This window comes from Eutrigla gurnardus (genome assembly GCF_963514095.1).
Source record: "Eutrigla gurnardus genome assembly, chromosome: 21".
NCBI lineage: Eukaryota > Metazoa > Chordata > Actinopteri > Perciformes > Triglidae > Eutrigla > Eutrigla gurnardus.
Genome location: NC_139932.1, coordinates 3,167,930 through 3,189,922, shown reverse-complemented (window position 1 = coordinate 3,189,922; position 21,993 = coordinate 3,167,930). Strand labels below are relative to the sequence as shown.

Here is a 21,993-nt window from a genome sequence, read left to right as displayed (position 1 = left end):
GCGGGCGGTAATATTCTAACAGTAACAGTAGTAGTAGTAGTAGTAGTACCACTGGAGGCGGGCGGTAATATTCTAACAGTAACAGTAGTAGTAGTAGTAGTAGTAGTAGTACCACTGGAGGCGGGCGGTAATATTCTAACAGTAACAGTAGTAGTAGTATTTGTACCACTGGAGGCGGGCGGTAATATTCTAACAGTAACAGTAGTAGTAGTAGTAGTAGTACCACTGGAGGCGGGCGGTAATATTCTAACAGTAACAGTAGTAGTAGTAGTAGTAGTAGTAGTACCACTGGAGGCGGGCGGTAACATTCTAACAGTAACAGTAGTAGTAGTTGTATTTGTACCACTGGAGGCGGGCGGTAACATTCTAACAGTAACAGTAGTAGTAGTTGTATTTGTACCACTGGAGGCGGGCAGTAACATTCTAAGAGTAACAGTAGTAGTAGTAGTATTTGTACCACTGGAGGCGGGCGGTAATATTCTAACAGTAACAGTAGTAGTAGTAGTATTTGTACCACTGGAGGCGGGCGGTAATATTCTAACAGTAACAGTAGTAGTAGTAGTAGTAGTAGTACCACTGGAGGCGGGCGGTAATATTCTAACAGTAACAGTAGTAGTAGTAGTAGTAGTATTTGTACCACTGGAGGCGGGCGGCAGCTCTCCGATCACCGTCTTGAGGCCGATGGAGGAGATGTCTCGGAGCTGCTCTTTGTCTGACAGCATGTTGGTGCAGAGCGTGTCCACGATGGTCTCCACCTGGTACTCCTTCACCTTGCTGACCAGCGGGCCGAGGCTGAGGACGACACACCAGCTCACATCACACAGCAGCACACCAGACACATCGCAATACCGCATTTCATCAAACTGTCTCTTTACCATTTGACGGCCAGATTCTGTACTTCTCCGTTCTTGTCTTCCAGGAGTTTGAGAATCATCCTCACCACCTATCAGTCAATCAATCAATCAATCAATCAATCAATACGTTTGTAAAAGACTAAAAGTGACTTGTTAAGCACAAACCTGATACACAGTAATAAACTAGTTATAAACGGACCTTTCTCTCACTGTCGTCATCCAGTTTTATTGAATCTTTCTGTAGCTCCGTCATCAGATCGTTCGTGGCCATAAACCTGGAGCGAAACAGAGAAATTAATAAGTAATAACGCAGCACTGTACAATTATTAGAGCTGAACTTTTCCTGGACGTTACTATTTTTCCTTCCAAGTGCAGCATGGACATGAACATTGGTGAAGGTGAAAGGAGTCATCTAGAGAGAGAGGGCAGCTGGCTGGACGGTCTCTACTTTACTACTTGATGTTGACTACATGTTATTTTTACTTCCAGTAAATTTCACAGTATAAAATGAACACGAGAGTTTCCAAGTGATCGGCCGATCACTTTTGTATTTAGGTTTTTTTGCCGTTCACACAAGCCGCTGCCACGTGACAGTTTTACGGGAGTGCACAGAAGACGGAAAGTTCACCAACGTCCAAAAACATTTGAAACAAGCAACTTCATCAGACACTCGGGCCAAATCCCAACGTCCCCCTGAGGTCTAAACCCTCAGAGACTTCATGACGTCACCTGGTAGATGGTGAGTGTGAGGCTGGAAATGGTAGAAATACAAATGGGACGACACTCGGCATTTCACTTTACTTTGATGACACAAAACATATGATCTATAAGTGTTGGTCATTATTTCACGTTTTACAGCGTGATCTGAACGTCTTCCACACTCTCATCATCCCAGACCAGACGGACCCGTCAAATCATTTATTTACTTGTTTTAGTTCAAACCGCTTCAATTAGTTAAATTAAAATAAGTGGTTGATGATTAAACCAGGTGTGTAATAATAATAATAAACCAGGTGTGTAATAATAATAATAAACCAGGTGTGTAGCCTATGATGACATTTCTATGATTTCAAGTGTTTTATGTTGCATATTAAATCTTTAATGTTAATGTTTCTGTTTGAATATAATATTCCGCACATGCTCCGTCCTCTTTGTTGTTTGTTTGTCTCCCTTTTTTTTTTTTACTCCTCCAGGCTTCCCCTAGTAACGGCACGTTTCACGTCGCAACGCTATGAACTGTGGGTAATTCCTTCAGGCAACGGAAATTGGGCATAAAGGGCTTTGAAAAGTCAGCGAGCGAGGCCTCACACACTTCACCATGTGACCGTGGGACTGACCCAGCACTCAACAGGAACGCCCATCAAAGTCCGTGAGTCCGTGAGGGGGGCGTTGGGATTCGGCCTTAAGGCTGAGTTATGCTTCCGCGTCGACACAACGCAAGGGGGCTTGCGGACCCCTTACGTCCTTGCGGACCCCCCTTACGTCCAACGCAAGGGCCTGACGTGCACCTCCCAAAAATCCTAGACGCGCGTCGAGGCGACGCAACACCAACGCAGCGGCATTGGCTGTGATTGGTCCGCTAACTACATCCGCTGGAGACCGCTATCCGGTTTCCACACCGCCATTTAAACTTTTAATACTTTTATTGTTTGCACCTCGTTTTATTGTTTGCACCTCGTGTTATTGTTTGCACCTCGTTTTATTGTTTGCACCTTGTCGCTTTTGCACAAAGAAATAAAACACCAAGTTCTGAAAAATAGTGGATGTTTAAAGCCGGAAAGTAAACAAATACGCTATAACGAGGCTAACGACGATATACGTCAAGAGTCTCGGTCGGTCGGTCAGTCTTTACAAAAAACATAGCGCCCTTTACCGGTGTGGCATTGAATTGCATTTCGACACGTAAACCCAACGCAGAACCATCACGGTCTCCAAGCAACTGCGTGCCCGTTGCGTGGCCGTTGCGCGATCACTACGCGGAAGCATAATCAGGGCTTTAGATGTCAATCACCCGACGACAGCACGGAGCTAACGGCTAAAGCTAGCGGACCTGCATTATGATGAGTGTTACAAGTGAAATGGTAATACTTTCATGATGTGTTCAATTGTAATCTAGTAAGGAGGAGATGTTTTCACAGCAATATGAAATCGATATTAGAGAAGAAATTATGATGTTTAACTTAAGCTTCATACCACCAGCTCTAAGCAGCTCTAATACGTCATTAAAATAACTAATAACAATACTGTTCAATCGCTAAAAATATTATCTTGTTTTCTCAATCATTTGCATTCTGTGATTTTATGCAAATCACCAATATAACATTATAATGTTCTCCATCTTTTATAGATTTTTTTAAATGACACAGCGTCATTCTGGACCACCACAGGTCAAAGCTGGCGGTGCATGCTGCTCTGGTGAAGCGAGGCTTTCAGGGTCCCACAGGTCTCTGTGCAGGTTCAGCATTCAGAACCAAACTAAAATGGACATGGAAAGTCGTCCGTTTATCTTCTCTCTCCATGTCCTTAGAAACACAAACTATAAGATCAATCAAAAGATGCAAGTAATCATTATCACAACATGTTTCCATCTCATGGTATATCCTGCTCCAATCCCTATTTGTTGGCGTTGACCTTTTACAACAACATTTTCACTGTGCTCTCCCACACAAAGGAAGGCTCACGGCTGGATTAACTGACGTTGGAAGCTTCATTCAGATGTGAAAACTAAATGACAGCCCGAGTGGCTCAGCCCATCCACCGGCTGTGTCTTACACTTCAGAGAAATGAATGACAGGGAATAATAGATAATAGACTTTTACAACCTCAAAATGACCGACAACAAAGTCCAACACATCCACTGCACAGTAGTGCTGCTTTTTTCACAATACTATCTTGATATTCATATTTTAATGTGTTTTTACTATTCAGGTTAATTAAGCATGATGGCCTTAAACGCAACATACAATTCATTTATCAACTCGTAGTGTTTAGCATCTAACACATATTACACAACCTGAGAGCCTTAAAGATGACTCCGCTGTAAAAGGAAATACAGCTACTTTTATGTTCGCTCCCAGAAAACTATCGAGTGTTTTATTAAAGTGGATTTATAAATAGGGACACTATTTGGTAAAAGCTTTTTACTGCTTGCATTTCTAGTCTTTCAACCACTCAAGACACACACACACACACACACACACACACACACACACACACACACACACACACACACACACACACACACACACACACACACACACACACACACACACACACACACACACACACACACACACACACACACACACACACAGCTGTTTTGAGTCATGTTGAGGATGATTCACTTATTTAGAAAAATCATTCAAACATCTTGCTCCTTTAAAAACAGTTGATAGTTGTCTTTTCCTTTGCAGCAGGCACACAACTTAGCAAAGTAAACTAGATCTTTGACGAGAGGAACTATGGTGTGAGATGAGAAGCAAAGGCATATAATGATCTCCCCTGCAGCAGCAGAGTATCAGCTTTATTAAAGACTGAAATGAGTCTTTTCATCTACGGGGTTGCAGCAGCGAGCGCTGACGAGTCTCACAGCTTCCCAGATTTGGTGTAGGGAGAGTGCTGCTGTCAGAGTGATGAAAATAATTAGTTGGATTACCAACTTGGGTTGTGATGTCTTCCAGAAGCTTTAAAAAGAGACGTTTTTTTTACAGACTGTGTGGTCTGATCCAACTGTCAGATCAGTCTCCACCTCGAGGCCCGGCAAGGGAAGATGGTTGGTAATAATCCTCTTATTGATGAGGTTATTTTCTAATATCAGTACAACACAATAAGACAAATACACACCACTGTTGAAGAGTTATTAATAGTAGCATCCCGATGCTCATCAAAATACTAGGGTTGTGAACAATAAACCGATGCGACCGGATATTCGGTTCAACAAGTGAGAGATACGGCTGCATCGGTAGCAGCCTCCTCAATCGATACGAATTATCAATGAATTCCTAGATGAATCGGTTACAGAGTCATGGATCGGGTATCGCGAGACTTTGAAGCGGTTGGCGGCATTACACCAGCGTCTCTAAAACAACATGAGAGCTGAAGCTGCCCGCGAAACGCCGTAGCTGGCTAGCTGGTGTGAGTGATAAACAAGGGACAACACGGAACACGGAGGAGGTGGAGGTGGAGAGGCGGGCGCAGCACAGGTAGGCGGCTGTGACGCTGCCGTGTGACCGCAGGCACTCCACAACCGCACGAGAGAGACGGATGGCTTTGAATGTCAATCGCTTGTGTCTCAACTTGCACCACAAGAGGCGACGCAGCACGGGTAGCGTCCACGACACTGTCCTGTGACCGCCATCCAACGAGTCAGACCGACTTTTTTTTGGTCCATGTCTAAAAATAAATACATTGACATGTGATTTTGTTGTTCTGTTTTCTTTTTTTCTTTTTCTCGCTAGTTCCATACAGCCACAATGTTTGGGGATATGTTGTATTTTACATATTTGAAAAGAAACTATTGTACTGTCACTATTTTATAAAATATCTACAACAAATATTAACCGTAGAATCGAATGGTATCGTTCTTACACTGTATGGATTCTGTAATATCGTTTTTGAATTGAATCGTAACCTGTGTATCTTGATGCATATCGAACCGTTTATCACAGAGAGATGTGCAACTAGGGTTGGGTGGTATGACGGTATTATACCGTGTGACGGTATAAAAGGGTCTACCGGTAGAGATTTTGCAATACCGTTTATACCGGAGAAAGCGCAGATGTCTGCGGCAGCGCTCTGAGTCACTGTAATTACATCGCCTCGACACACGGGGCACTGCAGGCATTGCAGCAGACTGCTTGGCGTGGTTGCATGAGCACGACGAAGAAGAAACAGCTTTACCTGAGTAATAACAATCATGGCGGAGGCAGAGAGTGAACGTCACAAGGAAACGGAGGCAGCCCGACCCACCCATGACGAAGAGGAGGAACTCGTTCCGAAAAAGGGCGCTACGTCTGTTGTAGGGTAAATGGTAAATGGCCTCATTTATATAGCGCTTTTCTCCAAAGCGCTTTACAGGAATGACTGTCACTCACCCATTCACTCACACATTCACACACTGACAGCGGAGTCAACCACGCAGGGCGACAGCCAGCTCGTCAGGAGCAATAGAGTGCCGAAGCGGAAGCAGGAAGTAACGGCGCCATGGGTCCTTTCGGAGCGAAAAAAATGAATGGTGTTCAATGGACGGAAAATAATTATTATCTGATCCCCCGGTCGTTATGCCTTGGATTACACAAATGTTGTTTATAGGCTTAAATTATAATTTTCCATGTCAAGAGTTTGACCGTTTATTGTGCAATTCTTCAGTTAAAATTCATTGAGAAAACACAATGATAAAGACTACATGTTGTGTCGCGTATGTGACGTCACGTCATCGCCCTTTTCCCTCCCCATCGGCGAAGTTGAGGCTCTCCACATGACCCGACTTATAGTGGTTCTCCCCCCTTTCGATACTTTTATTCTGCCCTTGGAAAAAAGCGGTGAAGTGGAGCAGAGAAACAGCCATCTCGGCGGACTTCGGACTCGGCGGGTGGTGACGTATATCATTCGCGACGAGAACAGCGAGGAGCTGTAGTTCACAAAGCGGCTCACACAAAACCTAACTTTATCAAAACTCTTCGCGCTTAATTGTCGTCTTCTTTGCGTGAAAAATTTTCTTTAAATATCACAAAGAACATATGTGAAATCCATGGCACAATTCAAACGGGACCAGAAAATAATTTGTATCTACCCATTGAATCGCATTGATATTTTTTTGCTTTTGAGGACCCATGTCCCGGAAATGGAGGGGCGGGACTTCACCACTCTATTGGGGTGAGGTGTCTTGCTCAGGGACACCAGGCACTCAGCTAGGAGGAGCTGGGGATCGAACCAGCAATCTTGCGGTTGCCAGCCGAAGGCTCTACCTCCTGAGCTAAACCAAAATCCGACAATGAACCAAAAGCGATACTCTGCAAAGAGTGTCGCGCGACTGTTGCTGCTGGAGGTGGAAACACCGGTAACCTCTTCCACCACTTAAAGTTAAAACATGCGAAGCAGTATTATCGTCGTTCGCCAAAGAACCCCGTATGACAATAAATCACATCGATGGAGGGAGATAACGGAGGCCATCACGACGCATACTTTTTCTCATTCGTTATTTTTATTTCTTATTAAGATGGAGCTCTGTGTTTACATTTACACACACACTATAGCTTAAGTTAAAGCTGGAGTTCAAATGTTTACCAGACATTTGCACATTCTTTGTGGCTTATTATTTATTATATTATTATACTTTCTTTAAAATAATGTTATGCTGCTGTGAGAAAATTAAAATAAAAGAGGAAAATTATCAAATGCGACAGTATGGTTATTTTTAAGCCATTAATTGAATTTACAGAGGGAAAAAACCATACCGCGATATATACCGTTACCGTGATATGAAATTATTCATACCGTGATATAAGATTTTGCTCATACCGCCCAACCCTATGTGCAACCCTAAAATATGCTGAAAAATTCATTCACTGAGGATATTTACAATTATCCCCTTAATGAAAATTCACCACCATCAACATATTGTGAGTGTGTTGGATTGTGATCCGTGATTCCATCCCGTGTGATCCCATCCTTATTGTCGGGTTAGCACTATGTCAATGAAGCTAAAAATACTATCACAGTTAGGTTTGCATCATTCAATCAAATGTACATGTAACCTAGGGCAGCACCATATGGACAAAATATCCTATCTTGATATTTGATCAAATATCTGGATAGCTATATGATATGACGCTGATTTCACACAAATTTTAAGTGTAGCCAAAGTGAAAAAACATATGCATGATAATACCAAACGGGCAAAGTAAATGCAGTTACTTAAATAAAATAAGTAATATTTCATGGATCACAACAGACCAAACCCTCTTTTGCACGCAAGAGAGTTGTTGCATTTGTGGCAACGAGCAACGTCAACAAGCAACGACTGTGAAGTGTCACTATCGCTTTCTCTGCGTGTGCGCGCATGTGCACGTGTGTGTGCATGTGTGTGCTAAACTTCAGACCACAGACTTCCAGTTAGAAGCTACAAAAGTCCTGAGAGCGGAACACAGAGACTTTTAAACGTCTTTGCTGCTCAGACATGAGTCTCTCACAGAGGGGAGACGGGCCTGCTCATATTAAGAAAACCAAAAACTCAGGCCAGCAGCAGGAAACCTCCCGCCACCACTGAACTGGAGTGTGGGATGAGAGTTCATCTAGTTGTTTGGGACGACGACGCGTCGACGTATGTATGTAGTCGATCACGACGATTCATCCCAGCCCGAACTTAAATTGAGATGAATTTACTGTCGCTCATCTAATCAATTCATCAACAAATCCCTTCAAATCAACAAACAGATGTTCAAGGGAATGAATTATCTTCCAGTCTTCATATATACAAAACAAACATTTCCTCATGTTGTCATTTTTACTTTACAGCTGGTTTGGATTCAGTCATTTGTAAAAAGCACATCAAGGTAAGATTCGGCTGAAAATCAATGAACACAAATATTCTATTATTATTAGCCAATAATGATCTCAACACTGACACATGAATCACTCCTAACTCCATTATTCTCCGAATCAAACAGCCAACTAAGTCAACTTTTAAAAAAGGTGCTGGATCCAAAAACAAATCCAAAAACAAAGTGAAAAAAGGCCCAAGTTTGACACTATATTGGTCAATAAACTTGATTTGACAGAGAAACATATTGATCTACCAGGGCTCCCTCCACTTAGTCAACATCGGCCACTTTGATCGCAGATGTTTTTTCAGACAATTCTGTCATTTGTTATGCTTTCTTCATGCTGAACACGAGGTTTAAAGTGGTGCTTTTGTTTGGAGAAAGTCCAGATAGCCTGTGATCTAACGGTCATCATTTTGGATTAGGTGGCTACAGATTTCACTTATTTAACAACCAGCATGCAGACCTGAATTTGATTAATTATGCTGCCCTCATGGCCAGGTCTGGAGATTTCAAATCTCAATGAGACTTTTACCTGGTTAAATTAAGGTTTAATGAAAAGTAATAAAAATTGTGCTGCAGAAAGATAATCCATGAAGGTGAGCAGCATTTCATGTACAACTCCCTGGACGGATTATAACACATTAAGGATGAACTGACCACAAATTAACCAGGTCAGTATCTGATGACAGACCCACATTCAAAACTCATTTATTGCAAAATTCATTGTTTCGGCAATAAATTACATTAAGTCAGTCACAATTAGGGATGGAAGGATGTAGGATTTTATCGCAAATCACAATAAAAATTAAAAAAAATCACTCAAATTGATCATGGTGAATTTCCATCACACAAGTGACTTGAAAAAGTTGTCTGGTTTGCTGTCATGTTAGCAAAGTGATGGAGTGAAGGAGCCTGATTGAAAAATACGGGATACAAAAAGACATTTTTTAAATGTTTTTATCCTTTATTAATGCAGGGAGACCTTATGATCCCTTAATATTATTGTATTGTTTAAAATAAGATGTTCACTAATAAAGATGCGCGTCTTATCTGTGTAAAAACATGTTTAAGTGCAGGTGCAGCTACTCACTACTAAGTAGTAGCACTGTCACCTCACAGCGAGAGGGACCGGTTTAAGTCCTGGTTCAGGTTCAAGTCCTGGTTCAGGTTCAAGTCCTGGTTCAGGTTCATTCTGTGTGGAGTCTGCATGTTCTCCTTGTGTGAGCGTGGGTTCTCCGGGTTCCTCCCACAGTCCAAAGACATGCAGGATGGGGACCTGTCTGTCTCTACATTTCTCCCTGTGATAGACTGGTTACCTGTCTGTCTCTACATTTCTCCCTGTGATAGACTGGTTACCTGTCTGTCTCTACATTTCTCCCTGTGATAGACTGGTTACCTGTCTGTCTCTACATGTCTCCCTGTGATAGACTGGTTACCTGTCTGTCTCTACATCTCAGCCCTGTAATAGACTGGTTACCTGTCTGTCTCTACATGTCAGCCCTGTAATAGACTGGTTACCTGTCTGTCTCTACATCTCAGCCCTGTAATAGACTGGTTACCTGTCTGTCTCTACATGTCAGCCCTGTAATAGACTGGTTACCTGTCTGTCTCTACATCTCAGCCCTGTAATAGACTGGTTACCTGTCTGTCTCTACATTTCTCCCTGTGATAGACTGGTTACCTGTCTGTCTCTACATTTCTCCCTGTGATAGACTGGTTACCTGTCTGTCTCTACATGTCTCCCTGTGATAGACTGGTTACCTGTCTGTCTCTACATCTCAGCCCTGTAATAGACTGGTTACCTGTCTGTCTCTACATGTCAGCCCTGTTATAGACTGGTTACCTGTCTGTCTCTACATGTCTCCCTGTGATAGACTGGTTACCTGTCTGTCTCTACATGTCTCCCTGTGATAGACTGGTTACCTGTCTGTCTCTACATGTCAGCCCTGTAATAGACTGGTTACCTGTCTGTCTCTACATGTCTCCCTGTGATAGACTGGTTACCTGTCTGTCTCTACATGTCTCCCTGTGATAGACTGGTTACCTGTCTGTCTCTACATGTCAGCCCTGTGATAGACTGGTCACCTGTCTGTCTCTACATGTCAGCCCTGTAATAGACTGGTTACCTGTCTGTCTCTACATGTCTCCCTGTGATAGACTGGTTACCTGTCTGTCTCTGCTGGGATCAGTTCCAACTGGATGGATGTTCAAGTGAGTTTTAAGAATATTTAGATGATTATAGGGATAATATTGTGAATCACAATTATTTGACCAAAATAATAGTGCCATTGAATTTCCCTATCCCATGCCTGGTTACAACCATCTGTCCTTGTGTCACTTTACATGAAAACCAAACAAACAAAAATAAACGTCACCACATGTTGAGGTATGCAGATCAGTACTTGCTTCTGGCCGAGTTCAAGCATAGAGACAGAAAATAGCTGCAACAATGCAGACGTAGCTTTTAGCAATGTCGCTGTGTTCCCAGCTCTCACTTATTACAATATTGTTATTGCTAATGATATGTTATGTGATATGTTCAGTGAATGCTGAAACCACATTTTGTCCAAGCAACAACATAAAACCTGTTCACTTTGAAGCAGTAAATCATCACAGCTGAGAAGCTGGAGGATGTTTGACTTTTACAATTATGAAAATATCTTCTTCTATTCCTGCTCTACTTGTATTTACCTCTTTTTTTAACTTCCCTATATACTTATGTCTCTTGTTGTGCTGCAACACTCAGCTGTTTCCCCTCTGGGGATCTAATTTAGAAAAAGATATATTTTATCTGGTCTTTGTATTCATGATTCTTCAATATGAATCATACAAATATGAAGATGCTTAATTTCAGCAAAAAGCTTGCTTAAAAAGTGATATTGAACACAACATGATTGTCAAACACAAGTATTAATCTTTTAGTCAACTAATTGCTTCAGTTCAGATGTGATTATCAAAACATAATTGTGGTATGGATAAACCAGATCAGAGTTTAGATCGTCTAAAACAGCTACAGACAACAAACTAAAACGTTGCTCTGGTCAGCTCACACTGGCTTTACACTGAAACACGCAGCAAATGATAGTGATTACACATTAAATTCATTTAGCTACAAATACACCACTTAAATGCTGTCAACTTTGACAATGAATACAATAACTTGTACTTTATTTTGTTCTCATGCCCTTTATACTTCCACTCCACCACATTTATTTGACAGCTTAAAGTATTTACCCAAAACATGTCAGGAGTTTCTTACGAATTTAATCACCCAAAAGTTTGGAACAATTAGTCCATTAATCAATAAGTTGATTGAAAGCAAATTCATTTTTTATATAAAACATTTGATCTGAAACATTCCAGATTCAATAATGTTCATGTATACGCCATAGTGTTGGTTTGGTGAATGTGTCTGGCTACTTTCCATATTTGTTTCTGTATTTTTACAAACATAATAAATTGATGAATGCAGAAAACAATCAGCAGATTCATCTATAATGAAAATATTGATTAGCGTGTAGCTCAAAATGAGCTCAGCCAACCAAGTGAATGTGAATACTTCCTCCACCAGTGCATCTGCCGTGTGTTTACATGTTGTTAGCACCTGAGCTAGCAATGCTACCACACCCACAGGGCAGCATGCTAGCCGACAGGACTGCTCCAACATCAACCGGCTGATTCGCAAACTAACTTGCACAAGCTAGCCGAGATGCTAATTTCACGTTTAAATCCACAGCGCCAACACGTCCAGAATGCACACAACGATGGCTGACATCACGCTAGCTTGCGGCATGACAGAAGTTAGCAAAATAACCCAACAAGATAATAATACATATCAATAACACAACCAATACATAATCAAAAATAATAATTTAAAAAAATAACCATAATACATAATGAAACACAAATAACGAAGTAAGCAAAAAATAATAATGATAATAATAATAAATAATTTTCAAAACGTTACCATGCTAGCCAGCTAGCAGGCGAGCTAACTGCTTAGTGGTGCCATTTGCTTGCAGCTCAGCTGTCAGTTTAGCATGATGTGCATCATATCAGCTTGCTAACGGAAGAGTAACGCTGTAGTTTGAACCGCTGTCAATTAACTGTCGAATAGTGTTGGCTAACTAGCTAGCTAGCGACGTGACGAAGATCAGACAGGTGGCAGGCTAACAGTTAGCATGCCAGCCTGTAGGCCTGACAGAGCCGCCGCTACAACTGTTTCAACAGGGAAGAAACCCAGCTGGAGATGATAAGGTCAACCAAGCCGCTAAGTTTGTTTTCCCGGGGTCTTATTTACCTGAAATCTTTGTCGCTGGAAGTCATTTTCTCCAGCAGGTTGGAGATGTGGTACGAGGCGCTCGCCATGTCGGGTGCCGTTAGCTGTTAGCCTCCTTCTAGCGCTGGTGTGTGTGTTCCGGCTGCTGGCTGACTGTCTGCGGCTCTGACTGTCTGTCTGGCGGTCCTGGTGCTGCGATTCTTCGGGTAAATTGTGTGTCTGCGGTCCTTCCTCTTCTGTTGCTGTTGCTGCCGCCTTTCTCTCTTTCTACAGCGACTGTCGCATCCCGGGGCGCGGAGTTTGGTTTGTTTGAATGGGGCTCCCGATCTCTCTGCAGAGGGGCGGGGTTAGCAGGATGGACGCTGCGGGGTCGAAGGTCAGAGTTTGGACATTTTTTTTCCCAGGCTTGCCATAGTATTTTCTCAATAATAATAATAATAATAATAATAATAATAATAATAATAATAATAATAACAACAAGTACAATAATAATAGTAATAATAATTTAAGAGTAATAATATTCATGTTATAAATGTATTTGTATGAATCTTAGGATTGTTTATTAGCAAAAACATATATCCAGTGGTGGACTGTAACAAAGTACATTTATTAAGTAAAATTTGTACTTGTATTACACCTGAGTATTCCATTTCATGCTCCTTTTTTGGCAACATGAGTTTTATTTGCAAGTTCAGATTATTTAAACAAAATATAATCAACTAATAAATGATGATGTATAACTATAGATTAATCTACCCAGCACCATTTACATTAATTAAAATGCAGCCCAGCTTTAACAACTGCAACATTATAGTGATCAACACATGAATGCAATGATAATTATAATACAATAACATAATGTATATTATTCAGAAATGGTCCGTTCTATCTTTATATAAGTTATATTTGGGGGGGTTTAGCTCAGAAGGTAGAGCGGGTTGGCTGGCAACCGCAAGATTGCTGGTTCGATCCCCGGCTCCTCCTAGCTGAGTGCCTGGTGTCCCTGAGCAAGACACCTCACTCTAATTGCTCCTGACGAGCTGGTTGTCGCCCTGCATGGTTGTGTGAATGTGTGTATGAATGGGTGAATGTCAGTCATTACTGTAAAGCGCGTTGGATAAAAGCTCTATATAAATGAGGACCATTTTATATTTCATACCTGTATTTTTATGTCTGCACTATTTGATGTCTCGGATATTTACACATACATGTAAATATGATACTGCTTCTCTGTCATTACTATGCATAAGAAAATAAATAGTTTGCAACTTTAACATCCACAGCCCCATGTCAGTTCAACACAAACACGACAACTTACTAATTGCAGCTTTTTTCCGATTGCTAAACGACAGCAGGCACAAAGTCACATGTGTAAAACTCTAACTCCAGTCTGCACAGCAGCAGTTCATGTGACCAAACTCTAGCTCCTTTTTCATTGTTAGAACACAGTTTCATAAACTCTCCACACTTCTCTCCTGACTTTAACCACAACCTGCACAACACTGGATTTACAGCACTTTGTTTAAATGTTAACACACTGCTGTCTAAACTGTAAACCTCACATTCAACACAGGATGATTTCAGCCTGTTGACTTTCAAACACTGATGATCGTAACTTCAGCTGAAAGCCTCAGCAGGTGTCTGGTTTTAGTCTTGGTAGTGAACTCATATAGATATAGGGAAAGCTCAGAAAGGCAGCGAAGGATAGCCTGCGATAATGTTGCTTTTCATCACTGCAGCTGTCAGTGGTTTGTAAGACATGGCAGATTTATGGTGTTGTACCAAATGTCTCTATTGGTCCTCCAGAGGACTTCCAGGGATGGATGAGGCACTCCAGAACGTTCTTCCCCGGGTGCATGGCAAGAGGACATCTGTTGATGAAATTTTGTGGCCGGATGCCAGAGAGAGGCAGAATTAGCCCCACAATTCTGTCTGTTACTATTAAATACCTTTAGTTTGTAACTTTTTTTGTCAATTACAGAAGACAAAATCCATCCATCCATCCATCCATTTTCTTCCGCTTATCCGGGACCGGGTCGCGGGGGCAGCTGCCTGAGCAGGGACGCCCAGACTTCCCTCTCCCCGGACACTTCCCCCAGCTCCTCCGGGAGGACCCCAAGGCGTTCCCAGGCCAGCCGGGTGACATAGTCACTCCAGCATGTCCTGGGTCTTCCTCTGGGTCTCCTCCCGGTGGGGCATGCCTGGAACACCTCCCGAGGGAGGCGTCCAGGGGGCATCCGATACAGATGCCCGAGCCACCTCAACTGGCTCCTCTCGATGTGGAGGAGCAGCGCCTCTACTCCGAGCTCCTCCCGTGTGACGGAGCTCCTCACCCTAAACAAAATCAACATGTATATTTATTTAAGATTTTCATTCCTTCTTGTTAACCAAAAAAAACTGGTATGTGATAAAAATAACAATTTGAAAGAATTTCACTCTTTTATTTAAAGTTGTACTCGATAAGATTTGCTTCTAGCGGCCTCTGTGGCGGTAGATGGAACTGCAGGCGAGCCTCTGGGACTCATCTCCCTCACCAACAGTGTGACTGTCTCTCATCTGCGTGATGCCTTCAAATGCTCCACACTGAAAGGAGCTCCGTGGTTTCCCCTCGTTGGCGTCACTTTGCTTCTTGATGACTTTCCTTCTTCACTTCCATTAGTTTGTTGTTTCTTCTTCTTGGACTGGAAGTTGAACGGTCTTCTCAGGCCCGGTTCCAGAACAGAATGCCTTGGGGTGCATCTGAGATTACAGAGGGTGCACCAGTACTATACTAAAACCAGCTACCCAGCTTCAGTTCAGGCTTCGCTTTTATACACACAGGCCTCTCTACCATAGACAAGCACTTCTGCGTAGTTCTACTGACATGTTGGGACAACAAACATTTACTGTGCTTAAAAGATGGTATCAGGGTGCGCGCATTTTGCACACGACACACGACGCGGCCGGCCACCGGCCGCCGAAGGCTATCACAGCAGCGCTGATATAGAGCGACAACATTGCGACCTCGAGCGTGATATTACTTTATACAACAGTTATATTTCGTAAAATGTACTGTTAATAATAATAATAATTGACAATAGATTGTGATTTGTTTCTTTATTTAATCATATAAACGGATGAAATTGCTTCCGCCAACAAAAATAGATCCCCACTGAGCGGACTGTTGCCAAGCAACATATAAACAAAACACCATACATAAATGCGAGTGATTTTGACAGTTTGGTGAACAGTCAGAGTGATGTTGGAAGCTCATATCTCAACGGTATTTAATGGAAATTGTCACAAGTTTAACTACAATTTTTTTTGTGAGCAAGTATTTTATTATTTTTATCATATTTCTAAAAATGAAAATCTTTTTTTTTTTTTTTAATTGAGGGTGCAAACTATTTTTTTGGGGGTGCAATGCATGCTCATGCACCCCCGTAGAACCGGGCCTGGGTCTTCTTTCTCTGCCTGTTGATCCTCCATTGTGAGTCAGCAGTAATGAAATGTACCTGGTCAAACACTTTAGGCTGCATTCACACTACACCTGCATGGGCTTGCGTCACATTATGCCGAAATGAATTGTGGGTCCGCTCCATTAGTAGAGCAACATTTAAAGTGCTGCACACCTCTGCCATTCATGGAAAACAAATGATATGCTCATTTACATATTTAAAAATTACTTTAATGCAGACATATAGTAATTGGAATAGTGATGATAAATGTGTGGACAGTAATAATAATTATATGGTACTTTTTTATAGATTTAAATCATGTTACAAATCTGACAAAAACGAAACTAAAACCACAAATGAAATGTAAATACAGCAAACGGTCAAACAGGAAGGAGGAGCTGCTGGACCTGAAGCCGGTCAGTGAACCAGCTGTTTATAAAACCAACATGTGGAGAAGTGGACGACATGCTTTTTGTAGTCCATTATTGTAGTTTCTCCAGCGCAGACGCACGTCAATCACCGGTGCCGATCATCAGCTGTCACTCATCAGCAGCATTATAATGATGTAGCTTAGTGAAAGTCCGGTCGGATTCTCTGAACCCCGCGGTCCTCTTTTCCTAAATCCTTTTGGGTTCTCCTATCGCCTTTCCTTCACGACCTTTCCCCCGAGGTCAAGGACAAGGAGTTAGGACCTAATTCTTTGACTTTTAGACCACAGCCACGGAGATCCTGTTTCGGGGCAAAGCAGCAAGTACAAGCACTTTCACTCTTTCACTCACTCTTTGACAGATAGGAACTTAAAGGATAATTAAATAGATGAAACAACTTCAAAGAAAATATTGATTTGTGTGAAGTCACTCCAGCTTGTGTGTTGGTGTGTGATGGTCGTGTTCTCCTCTCAGTGTGTTCTGAGTGACAGTGTGTGTGTCGTCTCCATGCCGATTGTTTGATTGATTGTGTTTGACTGCAGTTCTGCTTCTCACCTTACAGCTATTCATTTGGATCACTGAGTCTTCGCGTCGGTTCATTCTTCATAACTTGTTCCAGCTTCTCTAACGGGAATATTGGCAGCTCTCTTTTTCTTTTGTTGTTCTTTGTCTTCCAGCATTAGAAACTGAATATCTTTGTGTTTTGGTTCAACCAAAGAAGGAATTTGCATTTTCTCATATTACGATTGGCAGCTTTAGTATTTTCTATGTTCTATGGACAAAACAATGAATTTGTTTGTAAAGAAAATAAGCAGTAGATAGATAGAACTGTCAGTTAATTCACCTCCTCTGTGTTCTTGGTTACGTTTTGGTGAAATCACAGGAAAGGTTTGGAAGTGTGCTCATGTTTCCAAGTTTCCTGGATGTTATATGTATTATGTATGGATGTTATTTCACTCCTCATGGCTTTAAAAGACAGACTGTGTCGAGGCAAAGATCCTTAAAGAGATGCTCTCCTCTTGAAGTTGACCTTGAAGATCATTTGGAGTGAAGCTAAACAAAGCTTTCAGAAGTGAAGGTGCAGGGAGATATTTTTAGAGCTGGAAGAAAATGATCCTGTCTAAAATATCATTGCATGTTTAAGATTTTCCTTCATTGGAACTCAAATGCCCAAACGAGGAAACACGTCCTTCACTTTAGTACAACACATTAATCCTGCATTCAATACAGAGCTCTGAATAAATGTACTCCAAGTGTCGCAAGTAAAAAATACTCTTTCTCCAGTAAAACTGTCCCCTGTGACCGATGAAGCTACAATCTCTATTTTAAATATGGAAAATGACTTTTATGGGTTGGTTATTTTCAGTTTTGTTTTGTTAGTTTTCTTTCAAATTTTTATTGAAATCGAAATTGGACATACAGTATATCATTTTCCTTTTCTTTAAAATAATAATAATAATAATAATAATAATAATAATAAATAATTTTAATAACGTCGTACACCACAACACCCCTCCTTCGTTTTGACCCTGTGATGATGTTATTGCTTCAACATCCATCAGACCTGCATCAACCCTGAGTTTCTGCAGAGGGATGTCTTCTTTAATTGGCTTTATCCAACATTTTCCATTTTTAAAAAATCCTGTTGTTTTTGCAAAAAGAAAACTGGCAGCTATGGTTGCCAGAATAATTCTGTCAAAAATACTGTTAAAATGTACACAAACTTTACAGAACAACATGTACATTTGACAGGTTTATACTGTTGTAGTTACAACTATTTACCTTTAAATGTACCTGTTACATATACACATACCCACATACCACACACACATACACACCAACATGTACACATAAAACATATTATAATATACATACATTTTCTATTATTTTACAGTCATTTTTGGTGATTCAGCTGCTAATGGAATATTTTAGTTTTTCATTTTCACAGCGTACAAGTAAAGACATGTCGTGGAGTAGAAGTCAACGGAATGGAAAGTAAAGTACAGTACTCGAGTACATGTCCAACACGTGTCCCTTCTGGTCGTTCATCCCTCCACTGGAACATGAACTCCTCCCCTCAAATGTTCTGCATGACCTCAGTCTGACTGGATCCACGAAGCCATTTAACCTGCGTGTGACCTGCATCAGTACCGGTGCTGTCGCAGCGCTCTCTCTCTGTGATCACCTGCAGCAGGTGTGTCTGCTCAACACCGGCCTGTCACTGCACGAGTTCATCTCTACGTGTGTTTACAGCTTTATGGAGCATATTATCCACACACACACACACACACACACACACACACACACACACACACACACACACACACACACACACACACACACACACACACACACACACACACACACATTCATCCATGCAGAGATTCGGGATATTCAAGATGTTGTAGTTGTTTATTCATGCTGGTTGAATGCATTCAGTGTGTGTGTGTGTGTGTGTGTGTGTGTGTGTGTGTGTGTGTGTGTGTGTGTGTGAGAGATGAGTCACAGATCAGTTGAGAGGGATGTTTACAAACCCCCAGGCGCTCTCTCTCTCTGTTGACATATAATGCAGCTACTGACATATGCACGCTGTAATTTCACTGTGTGTGTGTGTGTGTGTGTGTGTGTGTGTGTGTGTGTGTGTGTGTGTGTGTGTGTGTGTAAAAGCATTGACAGCATTTGAAAGTAATCTATGAAATGAGGCTTCAGTTGCATCACACACACACACACACACACACACACACACACACACACACACACACACACATACACACACACACACACACACACTCAGTGTTCTTCAGAATTCTGTCAGGAAAGCATCCTGATTGTGACTGTGGTGAGGATGACGAGGATGGGGAAGATGAGGATCCCATTCTAAGCCTTTGGTAGTGGCACGGTGGGTGGGAAGATGAAAATGATGTTATAACGATCATGTTGCTGAAGATTGTGAGTTTTGATTTGAAAGTGAGGCTTTATTCTGTACATGAAATAATGATAAATAGCACGTTACTTAAAGGGCCAGTGTGTAGTATTTAGGGGATCTATTAACAGAAAAGGAATATAGTATTCATAGTTGTAGTATATTACGTTTTCATTAGAACATAACACGTGAAACTAAGTAAGAATGGACTTGTTTGCCTTGTTTCTGTTAGAATTAGAATGAGCTTTTCATACTTCGGCCATATTGTACTAATGTTTCAGATTTCTGGCCGTCGCCGTCATGGTTACCAGTGACGTTGTTAGGACTATATTTTATGGGGGCTGGAGCTACCCGAAATTGTTCCCAAGCTCCCCCCAAATAATTTGCCTTTTTTATTTTCAGAATAATCTCATAGTGATGAAAGGGAATACATAGAGTTTTAGGATTATATTATAGCATCATAGTCTGTAGAAAGAATATACTTTAGAAAGAAGTATTTCTGTACACTTTTGTCTTTTGTTTTTGATTTTGTTTTTAAAGACACTAAATCCTCATTTGCTGGAATGAATAAATATATACACAATATAGTTATTTGGGTAAAGATCATATTCATGTAGTCAGATTCCACTGTGACGTTTAAAACCAGTCTTGGTTTATTCTACTGTATACTTTATGACAGAAACATGACTGAGCAGAATCCCACTCTGATTGAACCAATAACTGGTGTAATCAAAGTACATTCTTGGTATCACTTTAAGACACATATATATATATATATACAGTATGTTGTATATATAAAGGTTGCTTCTCCGGGGGGCTACGCCCTGTGTTTAAATCCTGGTGACGTCCCCGGTGGCTACAATGAACTTGCTCACAGTGAAAACACTGTCAAAGGGTTAAAGTCGTTCAACAAATACGTGTGTGAGTATAAGTTGGAAATACTCACGTACCTTAAAATTGAGTATTGAGTAAATTCACCACTGAGATTAATACACCATCAGTTTAAAAGGTCAAATGACAATAATTTGATTCCAACTGAATAATTCCTAACAAAGACAAACAGCTCTGGATTTGGTCTAAATGGCTGCAGTGATCCATGTTTGTCTCCATATTGAGGTCAGTCTCTCTGCTTTCTGTCTTGTAGCCTGCAGAGACTCATCCTTCCACTTCACTGCTTCCTCTTCCTCCACCCGTCTCCACGGTAACAAAGAACGCCGTCAGTTCATCACCGCTGCTACCGCACATTGAATCTGCTGACACTTTGGTGTTTCTCTTTAGTTTGTTTGTGTTTTAACCTTCTGTCAAACCATCACATTCAGTCCAGTAAAAACACGAACACAATCTCCACTAAAACACGTTATTGATCTCTTTCATCCTCCACTGCATGTATTTGACAGCATGAGCTGCTTTGCAGATCTGCACACAGGTGCCCTCCAACATACGCTCTTAATACCAGGGTTTACTCATAGAGATGAGTAACCTTGTTTCTATTGAGATCAGGCCAAACACGTGATGGACTTTGTGAGTGTTGAAGCATTGTGTTCACGTCTCCTTCAGGAGGGGACGGTGATGTGTTTGGAGACAGCATCTATGAATTCATAAGGGCCGGTAAGAGACCTCTGGACAAGCAGCCCCGATGTGAACCCTCCCGACCAATGTTTGCCTCGTCCAACCATTTCAAAGCATCAGTAGGCCAGTGCCCTCTCCCTCTGGTGGTAAACAGCTTCATCCCACTGATTCAGGGTTTCTGTCCATTCCACAGGTAATCCCAACCACCTCATTATCCTGTTTAAGCACCGACATTTAAAGGAATCATCACAGAGATATAGTTTATGTTGGAAGATACCATTTGAACTGTATTTATTCCCCCCACAGAGATACATTCAGCGGCTTCCACTTGGACAGCTGGTCTTAATATTTTGAAGCATTGGATTCAGATTAATTTGAACAGTCTCCTTTAAGTCTGTAATATTATACCCATGATTTCAGCCCCGATGGGAGCCATTGAAATGGATTTTTTTTTAAAGATTATTTTTTCAGCTAGAGCGCCATTCAAGCCTTTTTTATTATTTCATACAGACAGTGTGGAAACAGGGAGAGAGAGGTAGAGGACATTGTGGGAAACTGATCCCAGGCCGGGAGTCGAACCTGGGATCGCCGTGTCGAGGACGTTGAGCCTCTGTACATGGGGCGGCTGCCCTAACCACTGCACCACCAGCCGCCCCCATTGAAATGGAAATGAATGTGTTAACGCATGGAGACAGGCATTACCTCTGATTTATTATTGATTTATGATTCATTTTCTAACCTGAAATCTCAGGAAAACAACATCCATGACACTTGGAAGTGAGGAAGCAAAATGTCATCCGCATACAAAAACAATCATGCTCCCTCTCTCTCGCCAGCACTCCCTTACTTCTCAAATCATGGCTGATGGAAACAGCCAGCGGCTCCACGAACAGAGTGAAGAGCAGCGGATCACGCTCCCACGGCCTGAATGAAAGCAGGTGGATGTAATGCCCTTGGTA

General features: G+C 41.6%; 1 protein-coding gene across 1 annotated transcript in view; it reads right to left on the bottom strand.

Annotated features, from left to right (window-relative positions):
- cand1 (cullin-associated and neddylation-dissociated 1) overlaps positions 1–12,996 on the bottom strand; it is a 37,336-nt gene extending 24,340 nt beyond the window's left edge. Inside the window, exons 1-4 of the mRNA XM_084038477.1 lie at positions 12,699–12,996; positions 1,054–1,129; positions 876–943; positions 638–792 (exon numbers count right to left, since the gene is read on the bottom strand). Coding sequence (XP_083894603.1) covers positions 638–792; positions 876–943; positions 1,054–1,129; positions 12,699–12,766 — 367 coding nt within the window. The 5' untranslated portion in view covers positions 12,767–12,996. The remainder of the gene's footprint in view (positions 1–637; positions 793–875; positions 944–1,053; positions 1,130–12,698) is intronic.
- Positions 12,997–21,993: the final 8,997 nt, after the last annotated feature.